Source organism: Meleagris gallopavo, chromosome 16 (genome assembly GCF_000146605.3).
Source record: "Meleagris gallopavo isolate NT-WF06-2002-E0010 breed Aviagen turkey brand Nicholas breeding stock chromosome 16, Turkey_5.1, whole genome shotgun sequence".
In the NCBI taxonomy this organism is placed as follows: domain Eukaryota; kingdom Metazoa; phylum Chordata; class Aves; order Galliformes; family Phasianidae; genus Meleagris; species Meleagris gallopavo.
In genome coordinates, this window is record NC_015026.2 from 6,263,415 (window position 1) to 6,281,134 (window position 17,720).

Sequence of the window (17,720 nt, forward strand, 5' to 3'; positions counted from 1 at the left end):
TCACTCAAGGAGGCAGAGAGGAGATTGCATGGCACGTGGCACAAGGATTGAAAACAAAAGGTACAGTCCCCATTGAAGCAAGCTGTAAGAGATAAGCTGTTGGCCAGAGAGTTGTTGGCACAGCGCTGTGGATGTGGAAGTATTTGAGGCATTGATGGGTTGGTGTGGATTTTGTTTGCTTTTGTGAGGCTTCTAGCAGCAAACTTTACAAATGTCCCTGACCTAGCAGTGTTTAATTTGAAAAAGACATTTTTCCCAAGGATTCTTTGGGCCACATTGGTTATGTTGCAAGCCCATGTTTTGTTGATTTTCTGGGAGGCTTCCTCCACTCTCAAATGTCTGTAAAAGGTTTAATTCCACCCTTGGCAGTATTCAAAATGATCAGGGACATGAAAGTGCAGTTAAGATATTGCTGGCTTGTGTGCTTAGCCTGGGGGACATGAACAGAGCCCTCTCACTGTGGATGAGCAGAGGAAAGTGGTCTTGAGCCACGGAATGACTGGGGTACAGAAATGGTACCAGACTATTGCACTGACCATCTATTCCAATACATACTCCTATACTGACTTTTCTGTCTGCTCTGAAGGCAAACAGTCAGAACTGTGCAGCTGGAGCATCCTTAACCTGTCCTAAACCAACAGGCTGGGAGATGCAGGGTTACAGTGTGTCTCTATCGGAGACAAAATGTTGTCTGTTGTAGCGGGCGATCTATGCCTGTCCCGACAGCTCTGAGACAGCAGATGATATTTGCTCTTGCAAAAGGCTGCTTGCATTTTAAGGCTTTTTCTGTTTCTGCTCATATTTAGGATTGTTGTAACAATAAGAAGTATAAAATATGTTTGGATGGGTACCCATGAGGGTGGTAAAAGTTCTACTAGATGGGGAAGACCTGAGATCAGCTACTTGGAGAATCACCATCACCCTAACTGCATTACGAGTTTGGAAATATGTGTCTCCAGTTATACATTGCCCCGTCTCTTGGTCTATGAAGCTCACACTGAGAGACTGTTATTCAATCCATCTCTCTTCCCCTCCTTTGGCACCAGATCCACGCACATGATCAGCTTGGTAGATCTTGACTGTAACACTGCAATGTTTCAGTGAGAATTAGAAATATCTGTTCCCTGTGTTTTGAGGGATGCAGACAGGGAAGCACTGCAACTCTCATTAGTCTCTGCTGCCTCCAGTATCACCCCTCTGAGTTCAGTGCAGGGAAAGGCTGGGGAATAAGCAGAGGATAGGGCAGCTCAGGGGTGCTTATGATGCTGGGCAGTACTGATAGCACTGCTTCACAGAGGCCAATGGATGCAGGCTTACTTCACATTCACATGGGGCAAGGAACTGGATTTAGGTCACCTACAGAGAGCTCTCTTGTAGGTACTTTTTATAGAAGTGTTCCAAGAAGATACTTTCATATTCAGCAAATTATTTGGCCTTTTAAATGTTAACCTCTTAACAGAAATTCCTCAGATTATCCATCACTAATGAGTAATTGCAGATGCAGCTACTTCAACTCAATCTGATAATCTGAGCAGCTTTTCATTGGTTCTCGAGAATATCTTTAGAATCGGTCACAGTAAGCTCTACTTTATTACACCACTGCTGCTACTGCCTGATCATCAAACCACACACACTGCACTATCGAGGGACAGAAGCAGAGTGAAAAGTGAAGTTTCCTTTGAGCTGGTAAGATGGTTTAACATACTTCTATGTTATGCAAGCCAGTAGATAATGATAGGATACATCTACTAAGATATATAAGACATAAAAAATAATTGATTCATCTTAATGTGGAATTGTATATTGTTTCTTGTACTATGAGGCTGGAACAACCAAACCACCAGAAGGGTCTTTGCGCTTTTGTTCTGCTAGACTGCTGAGCACAAAACCACACTCTATCACATTGATTCAGACTTAGATTGTGCTGAAAAGAGGCATCATCTTGGTTAAAAAAAAAATATATATATATATAGGCTCTCCTCTTTGAAAAAGATGAATGTAAATGAATTCAGCCAGAATAGCCCCCCTCAGTGTTCGGGACTATGCAGGCAAAAATAAATTCTTTTCATGTATGCACATATATGTATGTATATACATGTATGTATATATACAAAATATACACACACACATGTGTATCAATATCACTTTATTACAGTAGCCTTCCTATATAGAAACTTCTCTCAGCTGGTGGGGTGCAAGTCTGTCAAAGCCAACAGCTCATAGCTGTTCCTGTGCACCAAGTTATGGAAAAATGGCTCTCCAAAGATGAAGGCAGCAAAAGATTGGTTATTTGAGATTGGACAGGGAAATCCTTCTACTTTCTTATTCTCTATCAGTTCACACACTCACAGGCTGATCATGTGAGTGAGCAACGTGCACTTTACATGTTTCTGTTGGACACGTTCAGAGATCTAGCTATTCTGTGGGTAGATAATGTATCATCATTTTTTTAAAGGGTTTCTTACAGGATTTTTCTGTCACTTTTACTCTATTACTTTTCTCCCTGTCTCTGTCACATCAAAAATAACCTTTCTGTCCACATCTTCACAGTCCCTGACTCCTCTTGTAAATTCTCCTTTTCCTTTTCCTCTTGTAAACTCTCATTTCCATATCAAAAAGTCAACTCCATGATATTAGCCTCCAGCTCCAATTAGTTCATCAAATTAGTTTCTGCCATGCTATTGCCATGCAATGCATGGTGCCTATAATTCTCTTCTGAGCTACCTCAGCTTCATTTTTTTAGTCTCTCCTGACAGCTCTGCTGAGTCGCTTCAAACCAGAGAACATCTAGGCTGCCCATATGCTGAGACTGTGCTGTCACCATCTTGTATTAATTCCCTTGTACATCAGTACATTTATTTTACCCTATACATTCTAAGAAGCAAAACTAGCTTTTTATTTTGTGTTGTACTGGACCTCAAACGTGAGAGTGAGACTAAACTTTGAATATGGATTTCTGTTAATGTGAACAGATTTGGCAACAACAGCTGAGCATTTGGGAAATCTGTGTTTTGTAAAAATTCTGTTTGAAATGGCTTTTGGGAAATAGAACTACAAGAAGGTATGGAAAAGGCACAGCTACAAAGCCTTATTTTCTTGAGCAGGCAGTAGGCTAAGAGAACTCTGTCCAAGAAGAAAGGATGGGAATACTATTGCAACCAGCTGAGACCATTGGGAACCCAAGGTCACCAGCATTGACACCTTGTTATCTTCTGCTTGCTTCCTGACTTGATTATTAGGTTCTTGTTCTCCTGCTGCTGTGGAAAGAACTGGCAGTGTTCTGAGATGATGGTCGCTGGTAGGAATTACAAATGCCCACTAGGCCATTGAGAATCACTTGAAAAGGGCTTTTGCGCTTCTCTCATTTTTGCCCCCTCTGTGGCTGTCTGCTGTTAAGGAGAACTGAGGTTTGAACTAGCCATATGCATCCACTTTGCTATTTAGCCTATAAAAATCTTCATTCTTATCAACAGAAGAAGAAAACATTACTGAAGCAGGCATTTTCTTCTGGACCTTAGCAGAACAGTTTGTCTGTAGGCAGGCTTGGCTGTCAATGGCCTTTGGATGATGTGGCAATTCATTTTCCACAGCTGAGTAATTTGAAGCAGGTTGAAAGCAAAGCAGATTTGAACAATGAGAAAAGGCACTGGAGTATATCTAGGATTGTAGGAAAACATACAGTTGCTTCTTGCAAGACAAATCCATTGCAGTGTTCAGCAGACAGAGCTCAGCCTCATGATATCTCTGCAGTTAGTAGTTCCCCCAAATGCTAATATTTGTACCATTATTGCCTTTCTGCAGAAGAGGGAAGTGCTTGGCAATTACTGGGAAGTGATATCACCTGTTTATGAACCAGCTGATTAGATAGACAGCAGGTTTACCTCTGCAAGGTGGAGGATTGCAGGTGTTCAGAGGAAAGTTCACTGTGACAACTTTAGGACAGAGAGCTGTAATTAAAAAGTCCTGTATCAATCTTGTGACTTCCATCTGAGCAAAGGAATTTATTTCATTTTCTAGATACCTACCCAAGTTCCATAAGCTGCAAGTGTTAGAGCGTATGCTTAGGTAAGAGGTTTTGGTAAGAAATGTGGTTCTCCTCTGTTCACCTTCTGCCCTTTAGAAATGAAGATACCTTATCTATCTTCAGCTCATAACTACTGGACTCTCTCCATCTTTAGCAGATTTTAAAAAGCAACTTTTCTCCTATCTGAAGTAGTCTTCCTGTACTGATAATTCTAGCTGGCGTAAAATTGCTTCTTAGCCTTTCCTTTGGTTAAGTCTAAGAGATGACTTGATCTCTCAGTTGTTTATCTCAGATGAAAGATATCAAAGATTAAATCATTCTCATAGCTCCTATCAGAACTATTTTAATCTCTTCAGTAACATCTTATTCGAAGCGTGGATCTCAAGGGAAGAACTAATAATGGCATAACAATTGCTAAAAGCCGTTGCAATAGCACTTCTTTTAATTGATACACATCCAAGATCTCTGCTGGTTCTTGTAATTGTGTCAGTGTACTGCAGGCTGTGGCTCAGCTGGTTATCTGCTCTTGCCCAAAATCATTTTCTTCTGAACTTTTCAGAATTTAGAATTCCATTATCTCACTACAACAAACATTCGTGTGACTTGTAATACAGAGATCAGCATTTAAACAACACCGTATTTGTTTCCAGGTGAGAAAGAGAGATAGTAGATGTCTGGAGTGCTTTAGACGTTAAAGAAGTGAAGAAAGAGAATTTTTGAGAGGTTGAGAGGGAGGGGAAGTATTAACAAATTAGCTACATTTACCTGGAAGTAGTTATTTTGATGTTCTTTGTGTGCCTGGGCAAGTATTTATAAGAATATGTATAATTCTATTTGTGCATGTGCTTACACATCTCTGACTATTTCAGATTTACTCAGCCTTACTGTACTTATCACAGGGATCATATGCAACTCTGATCAGAATGATAAGCAGGAGAGATGTCGTGCCTCCCACCTCCCCCAGTTAACTCAGCTAGCAGTGGCGCTTCCTCTATGCAACGCCCACTTTGAAGAAGGTCTGTAGCAAAACAGGATGTCTACAAAAACTCATAAATGAAGACATGGTGAATTGGAAGCCAAAAAGATTTTTTTTCCTTTGATCAATTTCTGAGACATTCTAATTATTTTCCTACTTAATTCAGAAAAGCTATGCTGTAAGCAAATCTAATCATAGGAAGGAGTTTGATATAGGAGTGCTGCTTAGTTGTGTGACATCTGGGAGTGGAAGGATGCTTTTGATCATAGAGTCCAGCTCCTGCTTCTGTAGCTATCAGATCAGTTATCATATAATACCTTCAATAAAACTATCCTGCTGATTGAAACATCACAGTCTTTCCTAAGTATAGACATTTTCTCTCTCCTGTTCATGACAACTCCAGAGCTCTTGCTGATTAGAAACCACACTCATTCCATAGCCTGCTTAAGCTCACTTGGCTTTTTGCCAGCGCTATGCTCAGAGTTTCCTCTATCCTGTTGTGTATCTCTCTCTTTCCTCCAGCTGCTTCTGAAAGTTCATAGAGGTGGCATTCCCTCCTCCTCCCCCGCAATAAGTCAACCATGCCCTTTCAAGGCAGGACATTCTCACAGCCTCCTCTTACCCCAGAGCTCAGTTCTGTACCTGCACTGGGGAAGCCACGCAAACAACATTCTCCTCTTATTTTTGAAATTTTCAAATAACTGCTTTAGGGTAAGCTCAGAAATGGACTTGGTTTATGCTCTGACTCTGTGTTTTCTGGGCTCCAGGCTGAATCATGGGCTCCTTAGAGCAGCATGCTGTCTGCAGAGGTGCTGACCTTTCTTGCGGCATGAAGGTAGTGGCAAACATTGTAAGTTGGAAGCATCTCCCAAATGTGCCATGAGTACATCGGGTCAGGATTCTTCATATTAAACTTTTGTTTGCTGGAATATCTTCAAATGGAAAGGTCATTAGGAAAGAAATCACAGAATGGAATTTCTATTTAAAAAGAAAGACAGAGTCCCATATAGCCTTGTGGAGAGTCTGTTCAATATTGCAGAAGAAAAATCTCAAATTCTCCTGTAATAATACAGTCCCCTTCCAAATGGGGGCAATGACCAGGTCCTAAGTTTTCTACATCCCAGATGAGTGTTTGGCAGGAACATATTGGCAGTTCTTCCAATTTCTGTCTTCTGGAGTTTTCTTTTGTAGCAAAGAAATACTTATTGCAAGGAAATACAGATGCCAAGATTCTCTTGCTGCAGGTGGGCAGCTTGGTTATCTGCCTGGAATGGTGGCTTTTTCTGTATGCATGTGTTTGAACATGTAAGAGAGAAAATTATGATAGGTCTTGGTTTCTTTCAGATATGAAATGGAATAATTTATTAAAAAAAAAAATGTTTGTGCTAGAACACCCTTTTCTATTCCAGCTTTTGTACTGACCTCAAACCATTTCACACTGGCTCAAGGCAACTTCAAATGGTTTGAAGGAAGACTCCCCCAGAACTCTTGTGACACCAGCAGCCCAAGGAAACTTTCCTTTAGTGAAGAAAAGGGGAGGTTTCCATCAGGAAATGGCAGAAAATCAACGAGTCCCTCAAGTGAAGAAAGATCTGCCATTAAGGGCAGATAGTGGTTATGGTGTAGATGCTTTCAGCAGGTAAATACTGCTCATGAGAGGAAAAAAAGACACTTGAAGATGCAGAAATTATGCCTGCTCCAGGAGACCCATGAGCTACAGTATCTGGAGACTGAGAAGGTTCTCAGAGAAGAGTTTCAATGCTGTCACTGGTCAGAAAGAGCAGTCAGGTGCTGTCACAGGCTGCCCAGGGAAGTGGAGCCACCAAGCCTGCAGATGTTTAAGGAAAGGGCAGATGTAGTGCTGTAGTGGGTAATACTGGCGGCAGGTGGATGGTTGGACTAGACGATCTTAGAGGTCTTTTCCAGCCTTAATGATTCTATGATTCTATCACTACACATTTCTTTAAGCATCTGTTTTTAGTTTCCATCAGAAACAGCACACAGGGAAAAATGAATGCATCTGCCAGCTTGTGTTTGGCCTGGCAGGACGTGGAGCTGAAGCTGCTGGTACAACTACTGAAAAAAAATTCTTCTAACAATTGTTCTGATTTAGATACTGTCTGGAATGGGGCGAAATGTGCAGCAGACGGGCCTTCAACTGTGCATTACTGCTGTGCTGCTCCTTGGTGAAGGACGAGGGAGAGGTAAGGGGAGATTTTGAATAGGTCCACTGTGGGAGGTATGTATACGTGCTCTCATTTTTATGTGAAGACTCTAAGGAATGGAACATAAGATCTCGTGATTGCCCTTTTCTGGTTCCCAAGCAGCGGTACAGCTGGCTGGCAGTGCCAGAGCTGAGAAGCCACGCACATAGCAGACAAGCTGAGCAGCAGAAAGCACAGCCACTACACGGAGTCTCTGCCCTTAGGTCTTACACTTGTCTCACACAAGGAATGCAGAACCAGAGAGGAAGAGTATATTGTGAGGAAGGCATCACTAAAGGAAGGGCTAGCAAGTAGTGCATTTTAGATCTCATTAGGTGATAACATGAATGCAGCTCCTGTCTGCTTCTTCTGCAGATTTCCCTGGCAGTCTGAGCTGCCTGAATAACTACGTGACTACTGTGAGCTGCACGTGGGCACCAGAGGAGCCTGTGGGTGATGGACCTTTCCATCTGCATTTCACAAAGTAAGAGCTGTAAGCTGAGAGCTGCCTGTGGCTCACCTGGCCCTGGCACAGGAAGGGCAGCACAGAGAGGCAGAGATAGGTCATGGCTGGGGGCTTTGCTTGCTTTGGACATTGCCAGTTCAGTCACCCAGTTGCTCTCTTCTCAGTCTTTCACAGTGTCAAGAGGTGCAGCAGAGCTCTTGCATATGCAGCTGTGTGGTCTCCTGCAGTCTTTTGGTCCAGTATTATCTGCTAGCAAGGGCCTCCCAGTGCAGAGAGCCCTCATTGTAGCCTTGACACTCTGTCATTAGGAAACATCCAGGGCGTTATTAGCAGGTTTATTATGTAAGTAATTCTACATCTAAGATGAGAAATCTGGTGAATAATTCGTGATGTGATAAATAATAATATAGGATAATAAGCATTGTGATATGCTAATTTGAGATTAGCCTTTTTAGATTATGTAATAAAGTTGTCTTGACTACCAGTAATTAATAAACTGTTACATGAGGGTAAGCCGCTCTGACATTTGATGCCCCACATTAAGTCAAAAATAGTGTAACTCTTAATGATACCGCATTTTAAACCTGTAAAGCACTTAATCACATGACTTAAAAGAAACCTTCAGCCTTTCCATTTTTTTTTTAGCCTCTGGTCAAAGGGCCAAAATGCCAGCTGCCAGCTGACTGCCAGAGACAGCATGCGGGATCAGTACCACTGCACGATGCACTTAGCAAGACAGATCTTGGAAACAGATGGTTACAGAGTCTCTCTCCAAGGCAACTTCTATGGAAGCAATCACACATACATTACCTTTCAGGAGTACAGTCCCCGCCAGCACAGTAAGTACAAACCAGAGCAGTTGTGGGCCGAGGCTCTGCCTGGAACCTTTGGGAAGGATCTGATATACTTCCTGATTAAAAGGGTGTCTCAAAGCACGTGAAAGTAATGGGAACAAGCCAGACTGTATAGCCCTGCAGAGTACACTGTCTGGGCTTTAGCAGTAGGGATGCAGTCCCAGTGTCTCTCCATTTTGACTTTTTCTGGACTTCAGACAGTGTTTGCTCTTGAATACATTTGATTGTATTTCTAGGCTGCATCCTGTTTTCTTGTGCTATGGATAATGTACCACTTGACTGTTTCCATGGTAGTTGTTCGGTGTTTTGCCACAAAGAAATGAAGTCTCAAAGAATCTAATTTGTGGATCTAATTCTAGATCCCATGGCACAGTACTTCAGACAGATGGTATAGAGCTTGAAATCTCAGAGCCTCCAGTGCCACACTGGAAGAGACTGTGACATCTTGAGTGGGTCTTTGCTTGCAGGAGTATCCCCAGGGGATGAGATAGCATCCTTTTATGCCAGTTCCCTACCTGTTCTGACCTACTCCAAAAGCTAATTCAGTCTATTTTTGCACTTAATATCACTAGAAGCAGCTTGGCCTTCCAAGACTTTGATCAGACTAGGAACATGCATCTCCTTCTGTGGTGCTTCAGTCCCAAATATTGAGGAAAACTATCTCTCAATTTGCAGTAAAACTTGATCCACCTTTGAACATCCAGAGCAACGTTACTGCCAACAAGTGTCAGATATGGTGGACTGTGCCTTCCTACCTTGATGAAATTCTCCAGTACCAGTTGCAGTACAAGGAGTACAGCACGTCATGGGAGGTAACTGGTTGGGCAACATGATACAGTATTGCTCTTCTTGGTGCAATGGCCTTGCCACTCAGCTCAGGGCCTTCTGGCAGCTGATTGCTTTAAAATAGCCTTTCTGGTTTGCCACACAAAGATAAAAGGGTTTTATATAAAACACAGACAGTGGAAATCAATAAATCTTAATCCTGATTTCAGACATCAGTTCTCATCACGGAAGCCTTCCTCTTGCATCCAGGAACAAATGGTTTGGGGAAAAAGTAGTTATTAAAATATTCTCCCTTTGCCTCATTAATAGAAACATTTGTAATAACTTGCAGACTGCACAGAACAAGACACCACCCAGTTCACTACCACAAATAGAAATTGAAGGCACAGAATTTCGCAGTGGCATCTCTTACATTGCACGAGTTCGCTGCAAAATTTCTGAAATTGAGGATTCATACCACAGTCAGTGGAGCGACTGGAGCCAGACAACAGTATTTCAAAGAGAAGGTACAAAGAATGTTGTTTTTTTTTGCCTTAATTTCATGGGTCGCTGTTGCTGGGTTGTTGCTATTTTTGCCTTAATTCCTGTTTCTTTAGGTTCATTTGCATTGATTGTTTATTTGGGGATCTATCTTAAAATCCAGGCTTTTTTTTTTGGTGCATATTCTTTTCATAGGTTCATCCGAACTGTCTGAAAACCACTTTGATACCAGAACATTCGAGTTCTTGATCATTCCTCTGAGTTTTGGCACGCTACTCTATTTATTTTGGAACTGCAAGCTTTCCTCAAGGTACATAACAATACTTCATTAAGTTCTCCTTGATCTTCTAGCCCAAGGAGAAATTAAGTGTATTTACATCTGTTTTGTTTTCTACTTTTGCTGCACAATCAGATTCTAACATGCTTGAAAGCTTTTTTGACATTCTCAGGACATGATGTGATCCTTGGCTAATGACAATTAATCACCCTTAATAATTAAGGAGACCAAAACACCTTCTTGGCATATAAGCTGGTCTCTTGGACTTAAAAAGATTTAAACCCATGGATATTCTGAGTTGCTTCATGTATGTAAATCAGAAATGCAAGTGTACAGCAGTCCCTAAAGGATGGTTAAAGTGGTACAGAGGTTAAGCTGTTAGTGACATACCTACTAGTAGTCAACATGTAAAATATCAATACAGGCAAACTACAGAAATTAGTGCACGTAAAACTTTGGCTCAACCATACTCCTCTTTCTTTTATGGTGGTAACACAAAAGCCTTTTCTGCCTTGACATATACTTATTATGCTCCATATACATGTTGTTCTCAGAAACAGAACACATGTTGTCCATATGATAAAATATTTCTATGAGATAGACTAATAAATGGACAATGACATATGGTAGAACTTCTTTTCCTACATCTGGTGAAACTAGCACGCTAAAATGCTGCTTGAAGAGGTAGTTTAGATCAAACAGCGCTAAACAAATGCATAAGTAGCTCAGTAGCATATATTGAGTAATAAACTAGTACTGATTTTGCAATATATAGCGTTCCTCAGAAACTTTTGAGAAGACCGGACTAGAAAAATCGAATGCATGTGCAAGAGACAAACAATTGCATACCCACAGGATGTCAGAAAACACATAAAATGAGCTTCTACTGCAGTCTTTCCAGCAGTAGTGTTGGGTTTTCATCTCATCAGTGTGCTATACCATCAAGACAATGCAGAACAATTCGATTTTAAAGTGTTGTTTTCTCACCTCAGGGCAAAAGTCCTCTCCTGCCTTAATATTCCCACACCAGCTGCTTTCTTTCAGCCACTCTATAATTTGCACAATGGTAATTTTAAGGTAAGATGTTTAATTTACTACTTATGTTCTTCAGTTAAGGGGATGGTTGATTTTTTTTCTGGGACTAATCGTTCTACCTCCTCAGCAGTGCTACCAACACATGGCTTTGGTCTTCCTGGGAGTTCATTGTTTCCTAGTTTTCTTTCTCCAAGTACTAACTACACCACCAGAGCTGCTGTCTAGCTTCTGCCTCTGTAGAAATAAAATCTCTCTAGTAACTCATTCCTCAGCCATCTACCATCTGTCCTTTTTTCATATCCACGGAACCTTTCCACATATTACCAATATCTGATGCTTTCAGCCTCCCCCTTGTTGAGCCAGATAACACTGGTATCCAAGTACAATATTCAAAGGTTGCTCTGGTTTAATAAATCAAATTTCCCTCTCACAGGGAACCAAGTATTTTCTCTGTTAGTTTGAAACAGAGAGATTGAGGAAGCTGCAGTCTTTCCCAACCAGGCAGCTTCTCCCTTGTAGAAAATTAACATTGCTGCCTTCTTCCGATAGGTTCCCTCCCCACCTTTCTGATTTCTAAGGTATGTTTGAACGGTCTTCCTGTTGACCTCTGATGTTCCCTCCATATTGAGAGTCCTTCTGAAAACTAGCACTAAATTTGAGAGGAAAAAAGAAAAGGAAAAAAACAAAAACAAAAAACGGCAGATCTGTTTAATGAAAACAGCAAAAGTCAAAAAGCATCAGTAGTGCATTTACCTTCTCCCATCTTCCATCTTCTGATACACATACTGAATATGAAAGGTGCCTGATGTCTTTGCAAAGCCAAGGGAATAGAAGAAGCATGTAGCATGTTATGCAGGTGAGATCTTGAAAATTTATTATGAAATCTTCCCTTGGAAAAATTGAATGCTATCACTACTCCATAACTTCATTTCACCTATTAGATCTGCACTAAACCTCTGGATTATTGTGCCAAAGACATATAGACGGAACAGTTAGTTTGAAAATTCCACCTCTGAGCAAATTGTCCTGAACTTACTGATCCTTTCACTAGGACTGGGTTGGACCCAATGAGGCTTGTAGCCAACTCAAAAGAGAAGAGGCAAGCAACTCAAACAAAGTGGCTGCAGATGAAGTTTCTGAGCTAAACATCCAAGAACTGATTTCCCAGATTTCCTTGAAACCTATGGAAAGCACAAATTTGGCTGCTGAAGAAGAGATAATTGCCTTTGCCTCTGGTCCAAGCCAGCAGCTTGTCCCCAGCAGATGTGTAAGAGGAGAAGAGATAGAAGTCAGGCCAGCAGTGCTGGTAAACCAAAACCATGCTAATGATACAATTGGCCTGAAAATCTCTGAAAAAATTAAAGCCAACCTTGAGAGCTCTAGCATGGGAAGGAGTTATCCCTCCCACTTACAGCCTGGAAAGAGCGACTGCCTTATGCTTCAGGAATCTTTGGAGATGGCAAGTGTGTCATTCAGCAGTAGTGACTATTGCACCTTGTGTGATAGTGATACCACTGAAGGTTTGATTCCTGCTGAACTATTGAAGCTCTCTGATGGAAATGGTCTGGTCAAATGTGAGAATGATCAGAATGACCTTCCCTGAGGAAGATATCTGTGTTGCCCTCTCATTTCCCAGTAGTGTCTTCTCAAATGGCTTAAATGGTGACTGTGCAGACAATTACAATCACGTAATTAGATCCCTTTTTAGACCAAGGTCTCGGTCTGGCTTGAATCAGTATTTCCAAATTTCAGATCTTCAGAATGAGAAGAATGCTTCCTAATATTGTCAAATCAGATGCATTTTAAATCTCTCATATCTACACAGCCCTTGCATATGAACGTGTCTGCACAGAAATTGAACCAGTTTCATGAAGTCTTGTTTGCTTTAAGAAGGTATTCTGAACTGTTATTACTAGCAAAAGTGTAATGTGAAGAATTATATTCAGATACAAACATAAGGAGCAGTAGGTCAGGCTATGGGGAGAATCTAAAACTTAAGATAGTGAAGCAAAAGCAAATAGAGAGATTGAATGTGGTGAGAAATGACAAAAATGAAAAGCCAAGAAAGATGCTGCCTTTGTCCATCAGGCAAGGACAGGAAGACTACAGGAACTGAGTATGGAGATGATGACAGGCTCATGGTTAAAGGGCTGAAATGATATTGCATCATCATATGAAACACTTAACAATTTTGGCAGCTTCTGCTTTGATGCAGCTACTTAAAAACAAAACAAACAAACAAACTGCAACAACAACAAAAGGAAAAGTGTAGAGAGGAAAAAAAAGTTGCTTGTTGTAGCTAGATTTAAAAAAAAAAAATCTGTTCTGCACTTATGTCTTTGGAACAGCTGAGTCTAATTTTTAGTTAATGAATTAATATCCACATTTTATTTCTAGAGAAATAGTATATAAAAACCCAATTTGCTGTCTCTTCACTTTTTTCACTTTATTATTTTTTGATCATGTTTGAGTCTTGTATTAGGGTTATTAGGTTAGGTAAACACAGGTTAAGCTGTGTTTTTTCACAGTTTCTCCCAGAATTTCTGAACTGCTCCAAGTCCAATTTTTCCAGGAAAGTGTATATACACCATGCCAGTGGAAGACAGAGAATTTTCATTTAGTAAGGAGATGTAACATGGGCTCTGGTCAAGCCTTTCATTTCCTGAGACTGCTGAGTGCATGCTATGTCTATCACCCGCACCAGGACAAAGCCACCAGTCTTTTCCCCTTTCTTTCCTTAGTGTTGAGTTTTAGCAGAGGAAACAATGTCAGAAGGTATTTGGGTAATGTTTGTAAGCTACTAAGGAACTGAAAATATTTTATGACAAAGGATGTGTTTTAGTTTGTAGAAGTTTTTTTTTGTTTTTTTTTTCCTTACCTGCTAAGTTGAATAAAGTAAAAGATCTAACACTGTGATTATTCAGAAATAAATAAAGAAATTAATTCAAAAACGGTTTTTCAGAAGTTGGTATTTGAGAGATTTGGAAATAGCTTTAAGCCCAAAAATAAAAACAACTCTACAGTTATGAAAATACGGATTATACAAATCATTAGTAAAAGTTGACTTGAAAACATCATAGAAAAAGGGAAGAACTAAATGCCATCCTTATTTTACAGACCAAACCAGAGCCAGTGCTGCTGCTACCACCACCAAAAGAAAAAGAGATAAGAAGGATCCTGAGTAAAGACATGTTTTACAGCTACTAAAGCCCAGGGGGACTTGCATGATGAGCTATCCTATGGTGCCTAACATGTGGCCATGAGTATAGTTCTGCTGGCTGTCCACCCAATATATCTCTGATTCGCAGTGTCACCTCTGGTTCATTGCGTTCACAGTGATGAGTGTCAGAAACTGTATCTCCATCAGACGTTTTCCTATGTAGTTATCTGCGTACTCATTTCAGGAAAGAGAGATGAGAGATCAGATTGTACATTTCTCAATAGCATAGGTATCTAAAAGAGCAGCCAACGAATCGCAAGCATTAAGATGTGACCTGTCGTGTACTCGGGATGAATTCTCTTCACAGTATGGTTTCTGATACATTAGAGGACAATGAAACTCTCAAATACTGGAGTCTGATAGGCTGAAACACACACACACAAAAGTTGAAGCTGCAGAGCATAGGATCATTTATCTCCAAACTCTTACTGGAAAGAGCTGTGGAAGCAATCTTTTTCTCCTATGGCAGCCACGAGTCAATGGCCAAATAAAGCCATAAATCTTTTCCTGGTTAAGTAAGCAGATGGGATGAAAGTAATTCCAGAGACAAGAGAAACAGTTTGCTCTTTTTCGTCTACTTTTTTTAAATCTGATCAATGTGTAAAGGAGGAGGACAGAGAATGTTGGTTACACTCACTACACCACAATCTTACAGTTTACCCAAAGCACTGTCAAGTCAAGATCCGCAGCTCTGTCATTTCATCTTCCCTGTATTGCTGTCCTCCTGTGAGTCACAAATCTTGTGCTACAGAAATCTTAAGCATCACAGATCTTTCCAGACCACCATAGCCCCTCAATTACCAAGCACCCTTCAGCAGAAAGTATGCTCCTTCACAGAGCCACCCACATTTTCACTCATGCATACATTCTTCTAACTAATAAAATCACCAAGAATTAAAAATAGTCATTTTAGTAGCAATTTAAGTGATTTAATCTGATCTATATATCTGATCCTGGTAAAGGCACTACTGCAATTCTGAAGAGAAAATAATTAATCTAGCATGGAGATCTAAACGATTGGTTTTAAAGTGAGAACTGTAATATTTGATGGGGCATATATTATGTACTGGTGATGGTAACTGGAAAAGAGGAGGTCTTCTTGTTATGCTAGAACGTGTATGTATGAAGCAGGAGTGGAGGGAAGGCTGCTTTTTTGTTTTTAACAACTTGCAAACCAGGGATCAAGTTGTAACATGAAACTGCAGACATTATGTGAGGGGCTGCCTGTACTGGGGTTTGCTGGCTTGCACCACTTCATCCTGGGCCAGCCCTGCCTCTTGCTGCTCCCTTTGCTCTTGACCAATGCTTTTTTAGCAGCACCCTCTCCAATCTGCCATTGCCCTCTGCTGGAAGAGTCCTGTTTTCACAGACTTCCAAGGTGTCCAATAAGATTTTACACTCATTTCTAAAATGTTTTTTCCTGGTCTACCCTAATCTACTAAGTGATCCCTAAATTTAGAATCATAAAATAGTTTGGTTGAGAGGGACTTTTAAAGATTATTTCCAACCTCCTCTGCCATGAGCTGGGCACATCTTCCACATGATTAGGTTGCTAAAACTGGAGTAGGCCTTTCCTAAGCTCCATCTTAATTTAGAGGTCGTGTTGCAGGTGAAGGTGAGCAGCCAGCACTGCTGAGGAATATATCTGTACTTGTATACGATGCTGTAAAATTACAAAGATGTTTCCTGAGTGGCGCTTTTGAGGTCATATAGTCTTCCAGAGTAGGAAGATATTTGTAACTTAATTAGGCAAAAGCATAAGATCTTCACATCAAGGAAGGCTAGACATTATTGTATTTATTTAGTTATTTAGTAAATACAATGGTATCATGAAAATAAAAGAATTATAGTAACAGTGAGTCATAGAATGTATGGGGTTGGAAGAGATCTTACAGATCATCTAGTTCCAACCCCGGCTGTTTTGGTTGTCACCCACCAGCTCAGGCAGCCCAGGCCCCTCCATGGCCTTGAGCGCCTCCAGGGATGGGGCATCCAGTTTCTCTGGGCAGAAGTTCCAGTGCCTAATCACCCTTTGAGCACAAAATGTACTCCTAAAATCTAATCTAAATCAGCCTTCTTTCAGTTTAAAACCATTTCCCTTGCCCTATCACTGTCTGCCCCTGTAAAAAGTCATTATCTCCTCTCGTTATTAATTCCCTTTAGGTACTGAGAGGCCACAACGAGATCTCTTCGGAGCCTTCTCTTCTCCAGGCTGAACACCCCCAGCTCCTTCAGCCTTGCTTTGTAGGAGAGGTGTACCAGACTTTTGGGATTCGTTAATATTGCAAAATACTTTCTGAAGTAGTTTCCCACTAGGACGCTGCAGGATTGCTGCCTTGCCCAACCACCCCAGCCTTATTTGAAGTTAATTATACATTAACATTGAAGATTCTGATGCAGCTCGCTAAACAATGTGGCCCTTCCCTGCATTACTCTTTCGAGCATTTCCTTAAAATTCATAATCTCCTGATGAATTAAAATTGTTCATACAAGGCGTCATACCACCTTGTAAGCATACCTGAACAATAACCCCATATACCCTCAGCACTGGTGATGTGAGTCAGGGCTTTGGGCTGGATCCAGCCAACTCCTGTGAGCAAATACACTTTTGAGTGCTTGAGAACACAGGCTGGGAAGCAAATCTGGGGACGTGTTTCCTACAAACTTACCTGAAAGAATAACTGCTCATTACTTATACTGTACAATAGTTAAAGATGTTGATGAGTACTTTTTGAGTGCATTTATGATGTGGGATAAAAATTATTTAGTTCTGAGATCTCAAATGAAAGCCTTCTAACAAAAACTTTATGTCGGATTCAGTGTATTCAGACATAAGGAGCGCCAGACACAGGCCTTTTATTATTATTATTATTATTATTGAAAAGACAGATTTTTAAGAATGCCTACGGGGAAATTGCATCTGTTACACGTTCGGGTCCGTGGCTGGCACAAGGATTGACAGCCTCAGCGGAAGTTCAGGGGATGAGGCACCAAGCGCTACCGAGACAGCAGGCGGCACCGCGCGCCGTGACGCCACGGCGTGGCGTAGGAACCACCCGGCCTCCGGACGTCACCACGCCGCTCCCACGGCGCCTTTACGTCAGGAAGAAAACCCGGATGTGAGCGCAAGGCGGAAGTTGGAAAGGCCGCGCGCCCCACCGCCCTCACCCCAACAGGAAGCGAAGCCGGCAGCATCCCCGCAACAGCCGCGCATGCTCGCACTGAACGTGCGCTGAGGCTGATGGGAGGCGCTCCGTGCGGGCTTGAGCATGAGTGGCAGGTAGCGAGACCGGTGAAATTTGCGGGTTGGACGGAAGTCCCGCCCACAGCGGGGGGGGCATTGTTGTGGGTGACGTCACGGACGGAGGATGCGAGAGCCCCATTGGCTCGGGCCGGGC

General features: G+C 41.5%; 2 protein-coding genes across 3 annotated transcripts in view; both read left to right on the forward strand.

The window, feature by feature from the left end:
• The first annotated feature begins 1,610 nt into the window (after positions 1-1,610).
• On the forward strand, positions 1,611-13,139 carry LOC104913392 (interleukin-9 receptor-like). Of its 2 annotated transcripts, none has more exons than XM_010719494.2 (9): positions 1,611-1,686; positions 7,114-7,204; positions 7,580-7,688; positions 8,316-8,509; positions 9,200-9,336; positions 9,642-9,816; positions 9,986-10,100; positions 11,060-11,144; positions 12,154-13,139. In XM_010719494.2, the coding sequence occupies exons 2-9, from the start codon at positions 7,126-7,128 to the stop codon at positions 12,703-12,705; spliced, it is 1,446 nt and encodes a 481-aa protein (XP_010717796.1). In that variant the 5' UTR covers positions 1,611-1,686; positions 7,114-7,125; the 3' UTR covers positions 12,706-13,139. The 2 variants fall into 2 exon arrangements, with proteins under 2 accessions (XP_010717796.1, XP_019476321.1); XM_019620776.2 differs by lacking the exon at positions 1,611-1,686 and adding an exon at positions 3,888-4,065.
• Positions 13,140-17,304: 4,165 nt separating this feature from the next.
• KDM8 (lysine demethylase 8) overlaps positions 17,305-17,720 on the forward strand; it is a 5,200-nt gene continuing 4,784 nt past the window's right edge. Inside the window, exon 1 of the mRNA XM_010719790.2 lies at positions 17,305-17,441. Coding sequence (XP_010718092.2) covers positions 17,305-17,441 — 137 coding nt within the window. The remainder of the gene's footprint in view (positions 17,442-17,720) is intronic.